Here is an 18,624-nt window from a genome sequence, read left to right on the forward strand (position 1 = left end):
ATGGATACCTGCAGAAGGACACTGCCTCCTGTACACAAAAGAGGGAAGGGCTAGAGACCAGATCATGTGACTATGGGTTTAAGTGAGTGAAAAGAGCATTTATGTAGGCTTTTTGTCTATGCCAGCAATTAGAGTGGTTGTGGGGTGGCTGGCAGACTGGAGAGTACTGTAGCTTCAATTTAGAACTAAGACAAAACACTTCTAGTTTTGCATTGTGGAAAGCTTAGAACCTTTTTTTTTTTTTTTTTTTTCTTTTTTCTGTCTGTGTCCATTGGGTAAATTATTTCACTTTCTGTCTTTAGGATATAACAGGGTGTGAGAGGAAATCTCCACAAGGTGAGAGGTGATCCTAATCGCAACATTATTCCTGACAGTGAATAGAAGTTGCTGGCATACGATTATCAGCCTCATTTAGTCGAGGGGGTTGGGCACAGACAAAAAATTGATGGTTACTGTATTGTGAGAAAAAGTGTTAATTGCTATATATAGTAACTAGATTTGGTTATTTCAAAACTTGCTGTATATGGTTAACTCATGATAAATTCTATACTATTTTTTATTTTAGATGCGTTATACCCAGAAAGTGTCTGTCTGGCCTGTTGGGCTAGTTGGAGGTCTGAAATATGAAGCACCACTTGTTGATAATGGTAAAGTAATTGGCTTCCACACTGCCTGGAAGACGCACAGGCCTTTCCCTATTGACATGGCAGGATTTGCAGTGTCCCTGTCGTTACTCCTAACCTATCCGAAAGCAAAATTTGACCCTGATGCCGAGAGAGGTTTTCTGGAGAGCAGTTTACTGGGACAACTTGTAACAGTGAGAGAACTGGAGCCACGAGCGGATAATTGCACTAAGGTTTGTGTGCACGCACCAGCATAAACACATATTACAAGCTACGATAATTAACAGTATTAAATAGCAGGTAGTTTGGATTGTTCATCTCACTAAGTCCCAGTTCACATATGTGATGCGGGAACCAGCGCAATTCCAGTACGGGTTCCTGCATCACATGTCACCTGCCGGCGGTTCACACTGCCTTTTGCGAACTGCTGTGGGTGTCAATACAAAGTTAATGACACCCCCAGATCAAGATCGCAGTGCAAACTGTCAAATGGTGCAGGAAGCAGATCGCACCGATGCTATCCGATTCCAGTGCGGACCAAGAAAAGGGTCCTGCACCATTTTGGTGCAAATGCGATGCAAATTCAGCCACACAATTTGTATGGCTGAATTTGGATCGCACAGACATATCACATGTGATCTGCACAGTGCGGTGCGAATCACATGCGATGTCTTGCATCGCACCAGTGTGAACCCAGCCTCAACCAGCTGTTTTACATTGAAAATATTGGTACATTAACAATAAGATTATACCTGCTTGATATTATCCTTCATATCCTACAGCCGCCAGATGGATAAGATTTGAAACGCTGCTATCATGTGTTGGTTCAGCCCGATACCTTTTGATCAGAATGGAGGAGATCAATCCACTCTTGTTTTTCATTTTGAAGATCTGGGCACTTCCCTTACCTTTTTTGTCAAATTCTAGGTTTTTATGTTCAAAGATCATGATTTACACTCCCAATTCCTACCAGTTGTTACTGCTCCCACTAACAGGCAGGAGGCAGCCGAGCTCGGGTGCCTCTTCTGCGGTTTTCCCCTACTGTCTACACTTAAATTTGTTACTCGAGCTAAAGCTTTAACCTTGCTACCACTTATTATCTCATTTACAATATCAGGGGTGGACAAAGTCGCTAAGAAGCCCTTGTGCAAGAAAAAAATTTGCCCCCTCCCCTTCCATTCATATACTGTCCAAGCACAAATGCTTATTTGCTAGATAGATATGTATTGCCAACTGGGGTCAGACAGTGAACCTTCTCTCCACTTCTAATCCAGATGTCAAAAAGAAATGGTAGAAGCATTCTGCATGCCTGTATTGGTCAGGCAGGGAGTAAAACACCAAATTACAAATTAGGAGCATGGTTAGGGCATCATAAAAATACGTACTGCTTCTCATCTACTCTAGAAGTAAACAGTGGGGGGGATTTACTAAAATTGGAGCGCTCAGAATCTGCATCTGTGCATGGTAGCCAATTGGCTTCTAACTCCAGCTTATTCAATTAAAGTATATGTAAACCCTCACCTTGTAAAACAATGCATACAGTTTAAAATAGAAATGAAAGGCAAAACATCTGTGTACCACCTTTCCCCTTTTTTTTTTCTTTTTTTTTTTTTTTTTTATAAGTGATCACACCTCTGTTCTAAGCTGCATAAGTATCTTAGAGAGCTGGGAGAGGAGAAACAGCAGAACACTGGTCTTCCTACTAAATGGCTGTTTGGGGGAGGGTTGTGTCAGCACTAGTGTGATCATTGGAGAAAAGCGGGCTGAGTTCTCAGCATCACTAGAAAACTGACCATGTTGTGCGCTCTCAGTGTGGTCAGTTTATAATAGGAAACAGAGTGACTGGTAGGAACACAATGGTTTTCACACAAAGGAAGCAAGAGAATATGATACTTTTTCATACAAGCACATGGTACAGCAGGCTCATATCAGGAATCAGAAATTTGGGGTTGACCTATTCTTTAAAGTATAACTATAGTTAAAACTTTTTTTTTTTAGTTTTGGATAGAGTGAAGAGGGATTAGAACAACTGTCAGGTTTTTATTGCTGTCTGTGTCCCCGTTAGGGAGATTCCCCCTCTATATTTTTCCTGTTTGCTATTCTCATCAAAAGTGAAAGTAAATCTTCCAATGGGGACACTAGTCCTGGTGACCTGGGGGTCCCCAAGGAATTCCCCTAATTTGCAGGGATTTCCTCTCACTTCCTGTTTGGTTATGGGACAAGAAGTGAAGGGAAATCTCCGCAATATGACACAGATGGCGAAAAAAAAATCTAACAGGGGTTATAACCATCCCTTGCTCTATCCAAAATGACAAAAAAACTGAAAATTGTTTCATACTTACCATAATTTCCTTTTCCTGGTGCCTATCCATGGCAGCATACTTGTGACAAGCTCCACCTTGGCTCCTCCCTCAGGACCAGTGAATATTATAAAAGAAAAGGATTAGTGCGCTCCCAGCTCCTTTTTTTTTCTCAAGTCATCTTCCAGGACGGCACACCTGAGAGATGAGAGGCTCCTCCCCACAGGAAACACAATCAATCAACAGCTGTTTTAAGTCCACACCCTTCCCCCTGATCCTCAGTTTTTTGATTGTGTTTCTCCCTACACGGCGAAACTGTTTGTTTTTTTCCAAATGACCGAAGCCTGGGGCTGGTGGTCTCCCCCTGGGAGCCGGACCAAATGCCTGGGAAGCCTCTGGGTCTGGCCGGATATATTTATCCTTCCCGGGGGGTTCCCCTATCCTTTCCTCAGGGGGGGCAGCAGAAACTGGAAGAGCCCCCCTGAGAGCTGAAGGCCCCTGGGTACAGTGGTGTCCCCAGAACTTCAGGGGCCTTTATCCTGTCTCCCCCCCCCCCCCCTTACCTGTCCGGAAGTCCTTTCAGACGGGGGTGCTGGCCGTCGGTTCTTTCCAGGGGGATCGTATCCCCTGACTCCTGGGTCCCTGGTAGCTCGCGTGGGCTGCTGGAGAGGGCACCGCCTGAACGACCCGCGTTCTTACCCAGAAGGGAAGGCTGAGAGTCAGCAGGAGCAGGCGCCCACATCCTCCTTTCGAGGAGGCACCAGTTTACTATGGTGAATGTCTGCCTAAACCACCTCATGGGAATGAGGAACGTACGGCATTGCCCCCCCCCCCCCCCCATGTGTATATACTGACTGGACAGTGCAGGACACAGCCTAACCTTGCAGCTCCCTAAAGGGACAGCAGTTGGAGGGGGGGGCACTTTGGCGGCTATCCTCCTTGCGTGTGGACCATAAGGATGGAAAAGCAAGCCCGGTGGCTGTGGAAAAAGGGGAAGACTACAACGGTGAGTCAAAAATCCCCAATCCCAGCCAGATGGTTTCTGGGCATTTGAGATAATCTCCCCTGGGGTCTGGATTCAAATAGCCCAGAAGCTTTTGCTAAACACACCAGCCACAGCTCCCTCCTACATCAGAGAGGCTGTATGGTGGACAAGTGGTGCAGAGGAGCGAGTGTGCCTAAACCACCTCAGATGGGAAAGAGGTAGGTAAGGCATTTTTTCCCCTTCCACCTGTATTTACTGAGTGGTGCAGTGCAGGACCTGGGGTCTGCATAACAAAATAGCCCAGAAGCTACTGCTAAAAACCGCCAGCCACAGCTTCCTCTTATAGCAGAGACACTGTGGTTATCACAACAGTAGGTTGCCAGCCTCTCCCTACATACCCAGTTGTGGTACATTAGTAGGGGTGAATACAGCAAAGAGGGTGACCTGGTAGAACAAAGAGTTCCTTACTGGCCAGGTATACCACTGAACAAGTTATTAATGGTGCAATGGTTGAAGGATTCAGGAGTAAGCTCCCTTGCTCAGCAGTTGCACTAGGTTATCTGGCCCTATTAGCCCAGCTGCTAGGAATCTGCTTAAAGTTGCTCCAAGATGCTTAAAAGCTGACCTAACTTTCAACAATGTGGCAGGGACCAAGCTTCTGTGTGGCACAGTAGGGGTTCCCTTGTGACAGATCCTCCTTTTGGGGGTTGCTTGCTATGGGTAACTTTTCATAAGCTCCAACCTCCCACTCCACTCTTACATTGTGGTTATATTTTAATGCAGGGGGTAAGAAAAACCTTTTTGTTGGTTTGGGCTACAGTCCACTCAGTGACAGATCTAAAAGCAATTTACCATAAATCGTTTTTCCTATATCCTTTGATTAAGGATTTTCTGTGCAAACATATGCAAGAGCTAGATGGCTATAGGATTGCTTCTTTAAGGGCTGCAGGTGGCTATTTACCTCCAGGCTAAATTGGTAACCACCCTTTTTAGAGGTCTTATATTGGTCTCTAGGGCGGGGCTCATTGAGACTTATGCCGCGTACACACGGTCGGACTTTTCGTCTACAAAAGTCCGACAGCCTGTCCGACAGACTTCCGGCGGACTTCCGGCGGACTTTCGGCGGACTTGCAGCAGACTTTCTAACGAACGGACTTGCCTACACACGACCACACAAAAGTCCGACGGATTCGTACGTGATGACGTACACCGGACTAAAATAAGGAAGTTCATAGCCAGTAGCCAATAGCTGCCCTAGCATGGGTTTTTGTCCGTCGGACTAGCACACAGACGAGCGGATTTCGGGGTCCGTCGTAGTTACGACGTAAAGATTTGAAGCATGTTTCAAATCTAAAGTCCGTCGGATTTGAGGCTGAAAAAGTCTGCTGAAAGTCCGGAGAAGCCCACACACGATCGGATTACCAGCCAGCTTTAGTCCGTCAGCGTCCGTTGGACTTTTGTAGATGAAAAGTCCGACCGTGTGTACGCGGCATTACTGATCAGCTCCACCCGTGTATGAGCTGGCTAGCGTTTGCTCAATCTACAGAGGTAAGGTAGGACAACAGCTACTATAGTAAGGTGTCCAACCATTTTAGGATTGGTTCCTTCACTGGTGGTGAAGGATTAGTATCTACAGCCCAGGCTATGCCTATGAAATAATTTGCTCCTGTTTGGTTATTTCATAAAGGGATACACCATGACTCCTTCTTGGCTGCTCACCAGTAGACCTCAGTAGTGAAGGTTTGTGTTTGGTGGCACAACTAAAGTACACATTGAGATTTGTGACCTCTCTGCTGAAGCTTGTTGGGTGTCCTTTATATCCTAAAGGTACTGCTTTGTTTGGCTACAGATCAGAAAATACAACAGGGAAGGTGGTCTGTACTTTCTGGTTTTGTGCCGCACGCCAGAAACGCACATCATTGAGTCTGGTGATGACATTTCTGCTCATAATTGTTATATTGCTGCACATCAGACCTACACAAGATTGGGGTCTGTTTTGTGGGGTTTTTGTGTCCTGTATTACTGCCTTATTGGTTGCTTATCAGAAAGGCAGCAGGAAAGATTGATGGCAGGGGTAGTACATATACTGCCTTTGGTAATCGGTACAGCACCACAAGGTGGCGTCGTGCTGATTCAGACAGTGCTATTAACGGCAATAGCTGCCGATTTTAGGCATGCGATTTGACATGTGAGTCGCATACCAAATCGCTTCAATATGGATGTGCTATCTCTATTCAGAATTGTTAGATTGTTGCACATTAGAGATATACACGATAGAAGTTTGTCTGTGGGTCCTGTATTACTGCCTTATTGGTTGCTTATCAGAAAGGTAGCAGTGAAGATGGATGGTCCTGATTTTGTTGGAAAATACAAATTGAACCTGTGCCATGGGTAGTACACATACTGCCATTGGTAATCGGTGCAGCACCACAAAGTGACGTGCTGATTCAGACAGCGCTATTAACAGCAATGGCTACCGATTTTAGGCATGCGACTTTGACATGTTGAGTTGCATGCCAAATCACTTCAATATGGATGTGCTATCTCTATTCAGAACTGTTATATTATCGCACATCAGACATATACAAGATTGAGGTTTGTCTGTGGGTACTGTATCACTGCCTTATTGGTTGCTTATCAGAAAGGCAGCAGTGATGACGGATGGTCCTGATTTTGTTGGAAAATACAAAATTGAACCTGTGCCAGGGGTAGTACACATACTGCCATTGGTAATCAGTGCAGCACCACAAAGTGGCCTGGGCTGATTCAGACAGTGCTATTAACGGCAATGGCTGCCAATTTTAGGCATGCGATTTGACATGTTGAGTCACATGCCAAATCACTTGAATATGGATGTGCTATCTCTATTCAAGATTGTTGTTGCACATCAGACACATACAAAATTGAAGGTTTACTGCCTTATTGGCTGCATATCAGAAAGGACACAACAGTGAAGGTTGTTTGTCTTTTTCTGATTTGTTTTTGCTGCTCAGCAGGGAGACACATTGAGGGTAATGACATCTCTGCTCAGTATTGGTATTTGCTACACATCAGACATACACAAAGATTGAACATTGTTTGTGTCCTGTATGTCCTATATTTACTGACTTATCATCCGTATATCAGAAAGGCACAGCAGTAAGTGGTGTTTCTCATTGATCTTCCTTGCTGTTTCTTAGGTATACACAGTAGGGGGTTGTTGGCTGCACTCCTCCAGGGAGCCACAGCATGGGGACCCCTTGTTTGTTCGACCCGAAAACTGCTTTTCCTGCGACCTGTGTAATCTTGAGGTCTGTGGTTCCGTAAGCAGGGACTGCTGGATACGCTGCGACCTGGAGTCGCACAGTCACGAATGATACCCTTTGGAAGCCATAGTATGACTTCTCATGCGTCTTGCAGTTCCAAGTGGCAGGTTGGGTCGCACGGGTGTGGGAACCCTAAGCTTATCTGTCCCTTCTGGTTCAGGTTTTGCAATGCTGCAGGAATACTCATTGTGGAGTTATTGCCTTATTTTGCAGTAGACCAGAAAGATCGCAGCTGTAAAGGCTGTCTGTTGTTTGTTTTTATGTGGCTGCACAGCAGAAGTACTCAACATTGAAGCTTGTTGGTGCTTTCTGTTTCATATTGCCTTACCTTATGGCACTTCAGAAAAACACAATGCTGTAGGTTGCTTGTGTTCTTTCTCTGTTGGTTCTATGTAACTGCACTACAGAACTGCATAACAGGAAGGATTGTCTTATAACTGTACTTGGTGGTTCATCATAAATACGCAACATAGAAGTTTGGGTCTTTCTGTCTTCTCTTTATAGCCTTGTTTTGCTGTACATCAGTAAAATGCCACTGTAAAAGGGGGTTCCCGTCCTTTCTGTATTTACCAGTTATGACCTAGCTAGCTGCACTTCAGAAATGTGCAGCATTTAAGGTGTGTTTGTGTCTTAATGCTTACATATTGGCCGCACATCAGAAAACCAGACTGTGAGGTTCAGATTTGGGTCTCTTCCCATATTTGATATTTTGGTTTAGCTAGTCACACTCAGATACACAACATTGATGTCTATGCTTGTGTCCTTTCTGTCTAAATCTATTGTGCTATGTCCACAATCTATGATTTTTTTATTTGTGATATTAATAATACATGTATCACCTTTTTGTATTTCAGCCTTCTCTTCCGTGAAAGGGCCAGGAGTTCTGGTGCAGATGTCACATGTCAGAAAGCCTCGACCCCTTACATTCAGGGATGCCAGAGCCATTTCCTAGGGTTGAAGCCCAGTAGAGTTATGGGTCACTGGAGGAAGGCGATAATGAATCGCCCCGTTTAATAAGAACTTAGGAAGTTCGGTTCAGAGGAGTTTTATGGCCTGAAGATGAAGTATAAACATGTATACCCGACTAAATAGGTTACAGCTCGGTGCATGGCCTTCATTTTGCCCTTCTAGCAAGACTAGATGTAGCAATATGAGTGTTCTTCTCCTGCTATAGATGTTAATTTCCTGAGTAGGCTCTCAGGCGTAAGTAAAACTATAGATTGGGCATGCCTTAAACCCAGGGATTAAGTTTTTGTTAATCTATTTCCCTTAAGTAGGTTTTCCTTTCAGTCTTTGACGTAAAGCTAAAAATGAACAAAAAGGGGTTGTCTGTCAGGGGCCCCCCTTTTTTGGCAGTTTTATTTCCCTGGACAGGGTTGTGTTAAGACAGGCCCCCTTATGGATCAATGTAGTGTCCTTGTCTTACAACACAGGTCTCCGATTAATCTTTTTAGTGGTTCTAAACAGCACCTATAGGCAGAATAGGCCATTGTTGGTAGATGTGTGACAGACAACATTGATAACCTACAAGTTTAACATGTTTTCTGATTCCATCTTTAAGAGCCCACTCCACCTAGATCCTGCATCCGAAACAGAGAAGGCAGGGACACCGGTGGAGTAGACCGGCAGATCAGCCGCATGATCCAGCTAAGATACCTTCATCAAGCATATGGAGTGAAGGTAAAGCTCACTGCAGAACCGAGGTTCGCCAAGAGGGTCTTGCAGTGGTCCCACCCTAAAGGTAGGCCTGAGTTACTTGATTATCCTCTCAGGTGTGCCGTCCTGGAAGATGACTTGAGAAAAGTACTAGTTACTTACCGGTAACTGTCTTTCTGGGAAATCTTCCAGGACGGCAGGCCTACTTCCCACCCGTTGGAGGAGGGAAAATTTTAGAACACTAAAAGGTGAGTGCCTATGAGGAATGATTTCCCTTGTGAACCAGGTTCAGGAGTTACTTCTCTACAAACTGAGGATCAGGGGGAAGGGTGTGGACTTAAAACAGCTGTTGATTGATTGTGTTTCCTGTGGGCAGGAGCCTCTCATCTCTCAGGTGTGCCGTCCTGGAAGATTTCCCAGAAAGACAGTTACCGGTAAGTAACTAGTACTTTTTCCCTCATACCTCATGGTCAGTGAATGATGGTTGAACATCTGTACCTCTGCAGTCGTCAGCTTCCAGCTGGGTTCAAGCCTCTCTCAGGTGCACATCCTATTCTTGGGCAGATAAGTAGTAATATTGTCTTCGTGAAGAAGGTAAAAATTGGATCTGAAAAGATTGGCAGGGCCCAAAGCTCGGAGATAGTAGAGGTAGAGGAAGAGAACTTAGGGATGAATCCATGTACCGTTCTAAGTTCCACTCTATCTGAGTACAAAAAATATTATTGTCTTCTGAACCCAGAGCCTGAAGTTCTGATACTCCCCAGCCCGATGCCATAGCCACAAAGAAAAATAGTTTCCAAGTGAGATTCCACAAGGATGCTGAATCAGATGGGGCAAAAGGCTGTTTGGATAAGGGCGATAGAGTGGGATCTTTCTTAAGTGGGAAAGATATTTTTTTTTTTTTTTTTTAATGGGTGGGTTTATCTTTTTGACTGTCTTGAAGAATTCAATTGTTAAGGCCCCTTTCACACGGACGGATAGAATGGTGCTTTTAGCTGCAAATTTTCTACTGCAGCTAAAAGCACACAATGCTTTCCTATGGCCCCATTCACACACTGTGTTTAGCTGCAAATTAGATACATGCGCTTCTGTGCGGATAGAAAAAATAGAATTGACTGCGCAGGTAATCGCAGTGCACTGTGTCAGCTGCGGATAACAGCGCCGATGACCACGCCCCCGCGTGGTCATCACCCGATGACCACGCCCCCTAAAACGTCACAGTCCCAGCATGCCCAGGGACTGTGACGGCATAAGGAGGCGGGGTCACAGCCTATATAAGTCAGAGCGGAGCGCCCAGAGTGCATTCCAGCCAGAGAGAGCGTCGTGTCAACATCAGAAGAAGAGAAGAGGGCAGAAGGCAGCAGACCGGGCTCCTCCGCTATAGCAAAAGCGTGCAAAAGAGCAGAAGATAGCAGAGGAGCCCGGCAGAAGACCCGAAAGAGGACCCCCGGAGCTGTCTAATAAATTACTTTAAAAATCTGTGTAGTGTTTTTCCCCAGGTGAATGGGTAGGGGTACCATGTACCCCATACTCATTCACATAGGGTGGGGGGCCGGGATCTGGGGGCCCCCTTATTAAAGGGGGCTCCCGGATTCTGATAAGCCCCCGCCCGCAGACCCCGACAACCAACAGCCAGGGTTGTCGGGAAGAGGCCCTTGTCCTCATCAACATGGGGACAAGGTGCTTTGGGGTGGGGGGGCTGCAGGGCGCCCCCTCCCCCAAAGAACCCACCCTCCATGTTGAGGGCATGCGGCCTGGTACGGCTCAGAGTCGACCCCAGGGACAAAAGAAGTCCTGGGGGAAGAAGCCTACTAGACAAGACGCTAAAGCCACTTTATGAAGGAGCGCCCACGCTCGCTCGGGTGGGGGGGGAAGACTGCTACAGTTCTCAAAGCTCTGGCAGGAAGATTTCCAGGACAGATGGGTAATCTCCACGGTAACTCTAGGTTACAAACTGGAGTTCCGAGCATTCCCCTCCTCGTTTCCTCAGATCAAATGTTCCCAGAGACCCAGAGAAAAAGCAGTCTCTCTTCTAGCGTTAGAGCGACTATTGTCACAAAAAGTAATCGTGGTGGTTCCCACGGAAGAGCAGGGATTGGGGTTTTATTCAAACCTTTTCACGGTTCAAAAAACAAATGGGGATGTCAGACCCATTCTGGATCTAAAGGATCTAAACCGATTCCTAAAGATTCGATCCTTTCGCATGGAATCAATTCGGTCAGTAGTCTCCATCCTACGAGGAGAATTTCTGGCATCAATAGACATCAGGGATGCGTACTTGCATATACTCATTTTCCCTGCTCATCAAAAGTACTTGCGTTTTTGAAGTAGAAAAACGCCACTTTCAATTTATAGCCCTGCCTTTCGGGTTAGCCACTGCACCTCGGGTGTTTACAAAGATCTTGGCTCCTCCTCTGGCCAAATTAAGGGCCCAAGGTATAACTGTCATAGCATACCTAGACGACCTGCTCTTGATAGACCGGTCGGTAGCCTGCCTGAACCAGAACTTGGTGACCACAGTCAACTACTTGGAATACCTAGGTTGGATTCTCAACTTAGAAAAGTCTTTCTTAAAACTAGTAAGAAGACTAGAGTATTTGGGTCTGGTCATAGATACAAGCCAAGAGAAGGTATTTTTACCTCAGGCAAAGATCAGTGCCTTAAGGGAACTGATTCAGGTAGTCAGGACAAAAAAGGGTCCTTCTGTTCACCTTTGTATGAGGCTGCTGGGAAAGATGGTGGCTTCATTCGAAGCAGTTTCCTATGCTCAGTTTCATTCGAGACTGCTGCAACACTATCCTGTCTGCCTGGAACAAGAAAGTACAGGCATTAGATTTTCCGATGCATCTGTCTCCTACAGTGCGTCAGAGCCTCTGTTGGTGGTTAATACCCGAAAACCTGCAAAAAGGGAAATCCTTTTTACCGGTTACCTGGACAGTGGTAACAACGGATGCCAGTCTTTCGGTTTGGGGAGCAGTTCTGGAACAGTCTGCAGTCCAAGGGGAATGGTCTGAAATTGAGAGGACCTTACCCATCAACATTCTGGAGATCCGTACGGCGTATCTAGCCCTAAAGGCCTGGACTCTCAGGCTAGAGGGTTGCCCTGTCAGGATCCAGTCTGACAATGCCACAGCAGTGGCTTATATCAATCATCAAGGAGGCACCAGGAGTCGTGCAGCTCAGAGAGAAGTGAACCAGATTTTAGTCTGGGCAGAAAAGCATGTGCCATGCATATCGGCAGTTTTCATTCCAGGGATAGAGAACTGGCAGGCGGACTATTTGAGTCGCCAGCGGTTAGTCCCGGGGGAATGGTCTCTTCACCCCGACGTCTTTTGGGCCATATGCCAAAGATGGGGGGTTCCAGATGTAGATCTCTTTGCATCCAGGTTCAACAAAAAGATTGACAAGTTTGTGGCAAGAACAAGGGATCCTCTTGCATGCGGGACAGATGCGTTGGTGATTCCGTGGCATCGGTTCTCACTGATTTATGCATTCCCTCCTATTCTGCTACTGCCAGGGCTCCTTCGCAGGATCCGGCAGGAGAAGAAGTCAATACTTCTGGTAGCCCCAGCCTGGCCCAGGAGAGCTTGGTATGCAGAAATAGTAAGGGTGACAGTAGGTTCCCCGTGGACCCTACCGTCACGTCCAGACCTCAAGGTCCAGTGTTCCATCCTGCCTTACAAATGCTAAATTTGACGGTTTGGCTGTTGAAACCCACATTCTGAAGAGTCGTGGGCTTTCAGGTCTTGTGATCTCTACCTTAATCAATGCAAGGAAGCCAGCTTCCAGAGTGATTTATCAGAGTTTGGAAGACTTATGTATCCTGGTGTGAAGCCAGGGGTTGGCATCCCAGAAAATATGTCAGAGGTAGAATTCTTGACTTTCTACAAATAGGATTGGAAAGGAAGCTGGCCTTGAGTACCATCAAGGGCCAGGTCTCGGCCTTATCAGTATTATTTCAACGGCCACTTGCTTCACATTCTTTAGTTCGAAACTTTATGCAGGGGGTGACGCGTCTTAATCCTCTGGTTAAAGTGCCCCTAAACCCCTGGGACTTGAATTTGGTTCTGTCAGTTTTACAGAAACAGCCTTTTGAACCAATACGTCAGATTCCCTTGGTCTTGTTGACAAGAAAGTTAATTTTTCTGGTAGCCATTTCTTCTGCTAGAAGCGTATCAGAATTAGCAGCCCTTTCCTGTAAAGAGCCTTATTTAATCATGCATAAGGATAGAGTGATATTGCGCCCTCATCCTAGCTTTCTACCGAAAGTGGTTTCAGATTTCCATCTAAACCAAGATATTGTTCTGCCTTCCTTTTTTCCAGATCCCTGTTCTACGGAAGAAAGGTCACTACATTCTTTGGATGTAGTAAGGGCAGTCAAGGCCTATCTGGAAGCAATTGCTCAAATTCGCAAAACGGATGGTTTGTTCGTACTGCCAGAAGGTCCCAATAGAGGACAGGCAGCGTCAAAGTCTACCATTTCTAAATGGATTCGACAAATGATTATTCAAGCTTACGGTTTGAAACAAAAAATTCCACCTTTTCAAATCAAGGCACTCTCTACAAGGGCTATTAGTGCTTCTTGGACGGTGCATCACCGGGCCTCTATGGCTCAAATCTGCAAGGCCGCAACCTGGTCTTCAGTCCATACATTCACCAGATTTTATCAGGTGGATGTGGGAAGGCATGAGGATATCGCCTTTGGGCGTAGTGTGCTGCAGGCAGCGGTACGAGGTCCTCAGGTCTGATTACACCCTACGTTGTGTGGTCCCCTCCCCTCAAATAGCATTGCTCTGGGACATCCCATCAGTAATTACTGAGGCTCTGTGTCCCGTGATGTACGAGAAAGAAAATATGATTTTTTTTATAACCGCTTACCTGTAAAATCCTTTTCTTTTGAGGTATATCACGGGACACAGAGGTCCCGCCCCTCTTCTAATACACTTATATTGGTTTGCTACAAAACTGAGGTATCCCCAGTAAGGGGAGGGGTTATATAGGGGGCTGAACTTCCTGTCTAGGGTGTGACAAGTGTCCAATCACCTTGTGATACTGATAACCCATCAGTAATTACTGAGGCTCTGTGTCCCGTGATGTACCTCAAAAGAAAAGGATTTTATAGGTAATCTGTTATAAAAAATCCTATTTTTCTCTAGGAACATTTTGATGAATCACTGTTTGTTTTACATGTTTTTGGTCCATGCCCACAGGGCCTTGGATACAGATAAGGCAATTGCTGACTTCCAGGACATTACTAGCCATGTAGTAAGCTCCTTTAGGTTGGGGTCTAATCAGCTGTCTAAAGGATCTTCAATTGAGATGAAATTCTTTTTTATATGAACCACTGCTGCTTCTACCTCCTATGGACCGTCTGGCATTGCTGAATCTTGTTCCAACCGTGGATAAAGTTTTCCTAGGCAATTGAGAGGAAAAAAAACATTTTTTTTTTTTTTTTTTTCTTTTTTCCTTTCCTTTTCAACAATGTCTCTGATATCATCCATCAGAGTAAGCTTATGTTTCCACTATTGCGACCTGAAAGTTGCACGATTTTTGCCATGATTTTGATGCGTCTTGAAACAATGCCTGTGTATTCTTGAGGTCTATGGACCTCAAGTCGCATTGAAGTGGGGGGGGCTAAAAAAAAGAGAGAGGAACGCAGAGAAAGGAAAACAAGAGAAAATGAATGACAGGAGGAAGTAATGGAAGGCTAAGGCTAAGTGAAAAATTAGATATAGCTGCTTTCTCTGCTGCAGGCTTGAGCAAATGCCAGTATATAAACGATAGGAGCTCTTTAGTTAAGAGACAACTGCTGTCCCAAAAGGCCCACAGAAGGGACTCCCTATCTTATCAGCGCATTTATCTGCCCAAGAATAGGATGTGCACCTGAGAGAGGCTTGAACCCAGCTGGAAGCTGCCGATTGCAGAGGTACAGATGTTCGACCACCATTCACTGACCATGAGGTATGAGGGGGAAAAAAGGAGCTGGGAGCGCACTAATCCTTTTCTTTTATAATATTCACTGGTCCTGAGGGAGGCGCCAAGGCGGAGCTTGTCACAGGTATGCTGCCATGGAGGCACTAGGAAAAAGTTTTGCCTATAGTTCTACTTTAAGATTTGATAATAAAACCTGAAAGCTGAAGGTTTCTTTGCAGAAATGCACCAGATTTTGTACTCTCCAGTTTTAGTAGATCTCCCCCCCAATGTCTAGGTGTACATAACACCAGGAGGGAATCCCAGTACTCGTGTGACTAGCATCTCTGATAAAATACATCCTATAGGGCCCATGTGCTACTGCAAAGCTTGCATAAATGGTTTGTCAGCCTTGTACGTTATTTTTAGCAAAAGGAGAATGTCACTTGGAGGCTTTAAGTAAGTATTTTAAACAGTGACAAAAGAGTGAAAACAAGTGTTTTAATGGTGGTAGGAAATGCTTCAAATCCAGGAAGGAAGATGGGTATGCTTCTTGCAGTGAATTGCACACATACAGACTACTACAGCAGAAGCAAGGTCCTGTGTTTTTAACTCTCATGTTGTTCACAGGCAACTGTGTGCAATGGGAGATATACTGTTTTGTCTACATTTCCACCATGACAAAAAGCAACACTGGGTTTGGAATTTAAAGTGTCACTAAACCCACATCTTAAAAAAAAAAAACTATCAATAAATGGTGTATTACATGCTGTTCATACTCGGTCAGTCACTATGAGATTCGTATTCTGTATTCTGCAAAAAGCCTGGTTGAATCTGCTGTTCACTATCTCCCACTCCTGTCCATGTCCCCAATGCAGACAGGGATTTTGCAGAGCAGTGTTGGCAGCTTTGCACATGCTCAGTTTTCAGTGCGTTTCTATGCTGAGCATTTCCTCACTATCACAACTGAGCAGCCCATGTGATTATACAGTCACACATGTGGGTATATACACTCTGGTAAATGACAGCCCACTCCCTCCCCCCCTCCTCCATGCCCACTTACCAGCTAAACACAATGGGGGTGGGATATTCCATGTAGATTGATGGAGAAATCACTTCCCTCTTATTCTAAGACACAGGCTGGAGGGGCATGACACAACCTCTGACTGGCAGAAATCAACCAACACCATGTTATTGCCAAATAATAATAAAGATTTGATTTCAAATATATATTTATATGACAATTTAAAACTGTTCATTGATATTAATCATGTATTTTTACTCTGTGTTCCGAAGCCTGTCTTCTTCTTTTTTTTTTTTTTTTTTTTGATCTGGGTCACGTGACAGCTGTATAGCAATTAGTTAAAGGGTACTTTGTAGTTGATGTTTTTTTTAATTAAAATAATTACAGTGCCATCATACAGAAATAGAAGGGACAATGGAAATTAAACAGTGTGTGTTTAGTATCACTTTAATATCTTAGAATCATGTGCATGTATATTATGAAGTTCCTTCACAGGACAGCTTTAATAGGGCTCATCCATAGTTAAAAATGAGGCTGTGGCAGGCGTGCACACGAAGAGGAGCCTACTGGGATCAAAATGGAATAAAGGTTGTGCTACAATGGTGAGGAAGGTAAGTATTTAACAGGGCAGGCTTCATACAGGAAGATTGAGGGGAGAATATTAACACCTGCGAATGCACCCAACACAGATTTACATGCAAGAATTTTGCCGGGGGGGGGGGGGTTCCCGCTGATTTCCTGCGGGAGGTGGCCCCAATGAAAGTAATGGAGTCTGCCGGCTTTCACAGCTAATCATGGCCACTCAAATTTATTCGCTCATGCAGCAATCACATGCATTTGGGCCTTAAACACCCTATAGAGTTGGACCATGTTTCCAGTTCTATTGATGTGCTGCTTGATTAGTGGGGAGGTCTCTAATGTAGTGGTCTTTTTTTGGGTTGCAGGGGGACACTGTGCACCCTGTTCATATGACGAGAGGTGTTACTGTTTCAGCAAATAACCAACTAGAAAGTCCTTTTTTTTTTTTTTTAAAAAACATATGTCAGAACCATATCTGACATATATCTACAGTATATACATATATCTGAGCTAGTAGGTTCCTGCATATCAGTGTTTTGGCTTGGTTCACACATATGCAAATTTGGATGCGTTTTCAACTGCATTCAATTCACATAACATTTAAATTGAACCGTCTTTCAAAGGAGCCGATTTCACACATGTCCGGGGTGGCCACGATTCGTTTTTGAAAAGGGTCTTGTGCGATTTTTTTTTTTTTTTTTTTTTTTTTTGTCCGGTTTCAGTGCAAATTCAAGTATAAATTTGCGCCTGAACCTGTGAACAAAACCACACTGGACTGCAAACCACAGCGGGACACGTGTGAACCCAGCCTAAGTCGATGAATTTGGTAAGCATCTAGTTTGAGATTGCAGTTCTGAAGGTGATAAGGGCATACAAAAGTGGCAGCATATAGGCTTTATCACCCCATTAAGGTGTGAGTTTGTAATGCTGTACATTAGGACCTCATCATCTCACTAAGCAGTATAATCTGTAAGCTTGTATATTATGACTGTGTCATTCCTCTCCCAGGTGGAATCTCTGTAAGGCTGCCTGTGAAAAGCCCATAAATCCTGCAGGAAGTCTTATGAACACACACCGCTTTAGGTTTTGAATGCAGGTTGGGAGAGCAGAGATAAAAACAATAAAATGTTCCTGGTAAGATTATTGATCTTATTCAGTACACAGTACAAGGTACTAAGTGCAGTGTAAGGTAACTTACAGTATCTCCAGCTAGCACTGGCCACTTGAGTGTAGCAGTTTGCTACTTACATTTTTCGATTTTCATTGTTTAATAATTAAATAATCTAAATGTAATTACCTGTATATTTACATCTAATAGAGGAGGTTGCAAATGCACAACTCTCTGCTTACCAGATCAAAGGGGCAAGGGGCCATCTACTAGCTGGGGATATATAAAAAAAAAAATTTAGCACTGAATATACCCCCTGCCTCACCTGCTATGGCAAAGACCAGGGAAACTATTATGAAAATTATTATTCTTATTCAGGATTTATATAGCGCCAACAGTTTACGTAGCACTTTACAACTTGAGGGTAGACAGTACAAATACAATACACTTTAACACAGTAGGAATCAGAGGGCCCTGCTCCTTAGAGCTTACAATCTAAGAGGGAAGGTCAAGAGATACAAGAGGTAATAACTGTGGGCGATGTGCTGATTGAGATGATACATGTACAGTTGTTAGGTTGGGGCCAGATAGGCTTCTCTGAAGAGATGAGTTTCTCAGGGTGGATAAAGTAGTAGAAAATCGGACAGATTGGGGTAGAGCATTCCAGTGGATGGGAGAGTTCTTGAGAAGTCCTAAAGGGGAGCATGGGATGAGGTGACAAGGGAGTTTGAGGGCAGGAGGTTTTGGGAGGAGCAAAGAGAACAATTAGGTTGGTATTTTGAGACTAGGTTAGTGATGTAGTTGGGGGCCAGGTTGTGGATGGCTTTGTAAGTTTTATAGTTAGTATCTTGAATTTAATTTGGTGGCTGAGTGGCAGCCAATGGAGGGATTGGCAGAGGGGTATAGCAGACGCTGAGCGGTTTGTGAGGTGGATGTGCCTGGCAGCGTTCATGATGGACTGAAGTGGGGATACCTCTAAATAGGCTAAGCCAATGAGGAGGGAGTTGCAGTAGTCGAGGCGGGAGATGACCAGGGAGTGGATTAGAAGCTTTGTGGTGACATTGGTTAGGAAGGGGCGTATCTTGGAGATGTTGAGGAGGCAAATTTTGGATAGCGATAGGATGTGGGGCCGAA

General features: G+C 44.7%; 1 protein-coding gene across 3 annotated transcripts in view; it reads left to right on the plus strand.

The window, feature by feature from the left end:
• Positions 1-18,624, plus strand: part of B3GAT3 (beta-1,3-glucuronyltransferase 3) — a 58,246-nt gene that overhangs the window by 29,167 nt on the left and 10,455 nt on the right. For all 3 annotated transcript variants that reach the window (XR_012236600.1, XM_073605300.1, XM_073605299.1), the window contains exon 5: positions 566-856. Coding sequence is in view for 2 of the 3 variants with exons in the window: in XM_073605300.1 (XP_073461401.1) it covers positions 566-856 (291 nt within the window). In the remaining variant the exon portion in view is untranslated. The remainder of the gene's footprint in view (positions 1-565; positions 857-18,624) is intronic.

The sequence above is a fragment of the Aquarana catesbeiana genome, linkage group LG11, assembly GCF_042186555.1.
Source record: "Aquarana catesbeiana isolate 2022-GZ linkage group LG11, ASM4218655v1, whole genome shotgun sequence".
NCBI lineage: Eukaryota > Metazoa > Chordata > Amphibia > Anura > Ranidae > Aquarana > Aquarana catesbeiana.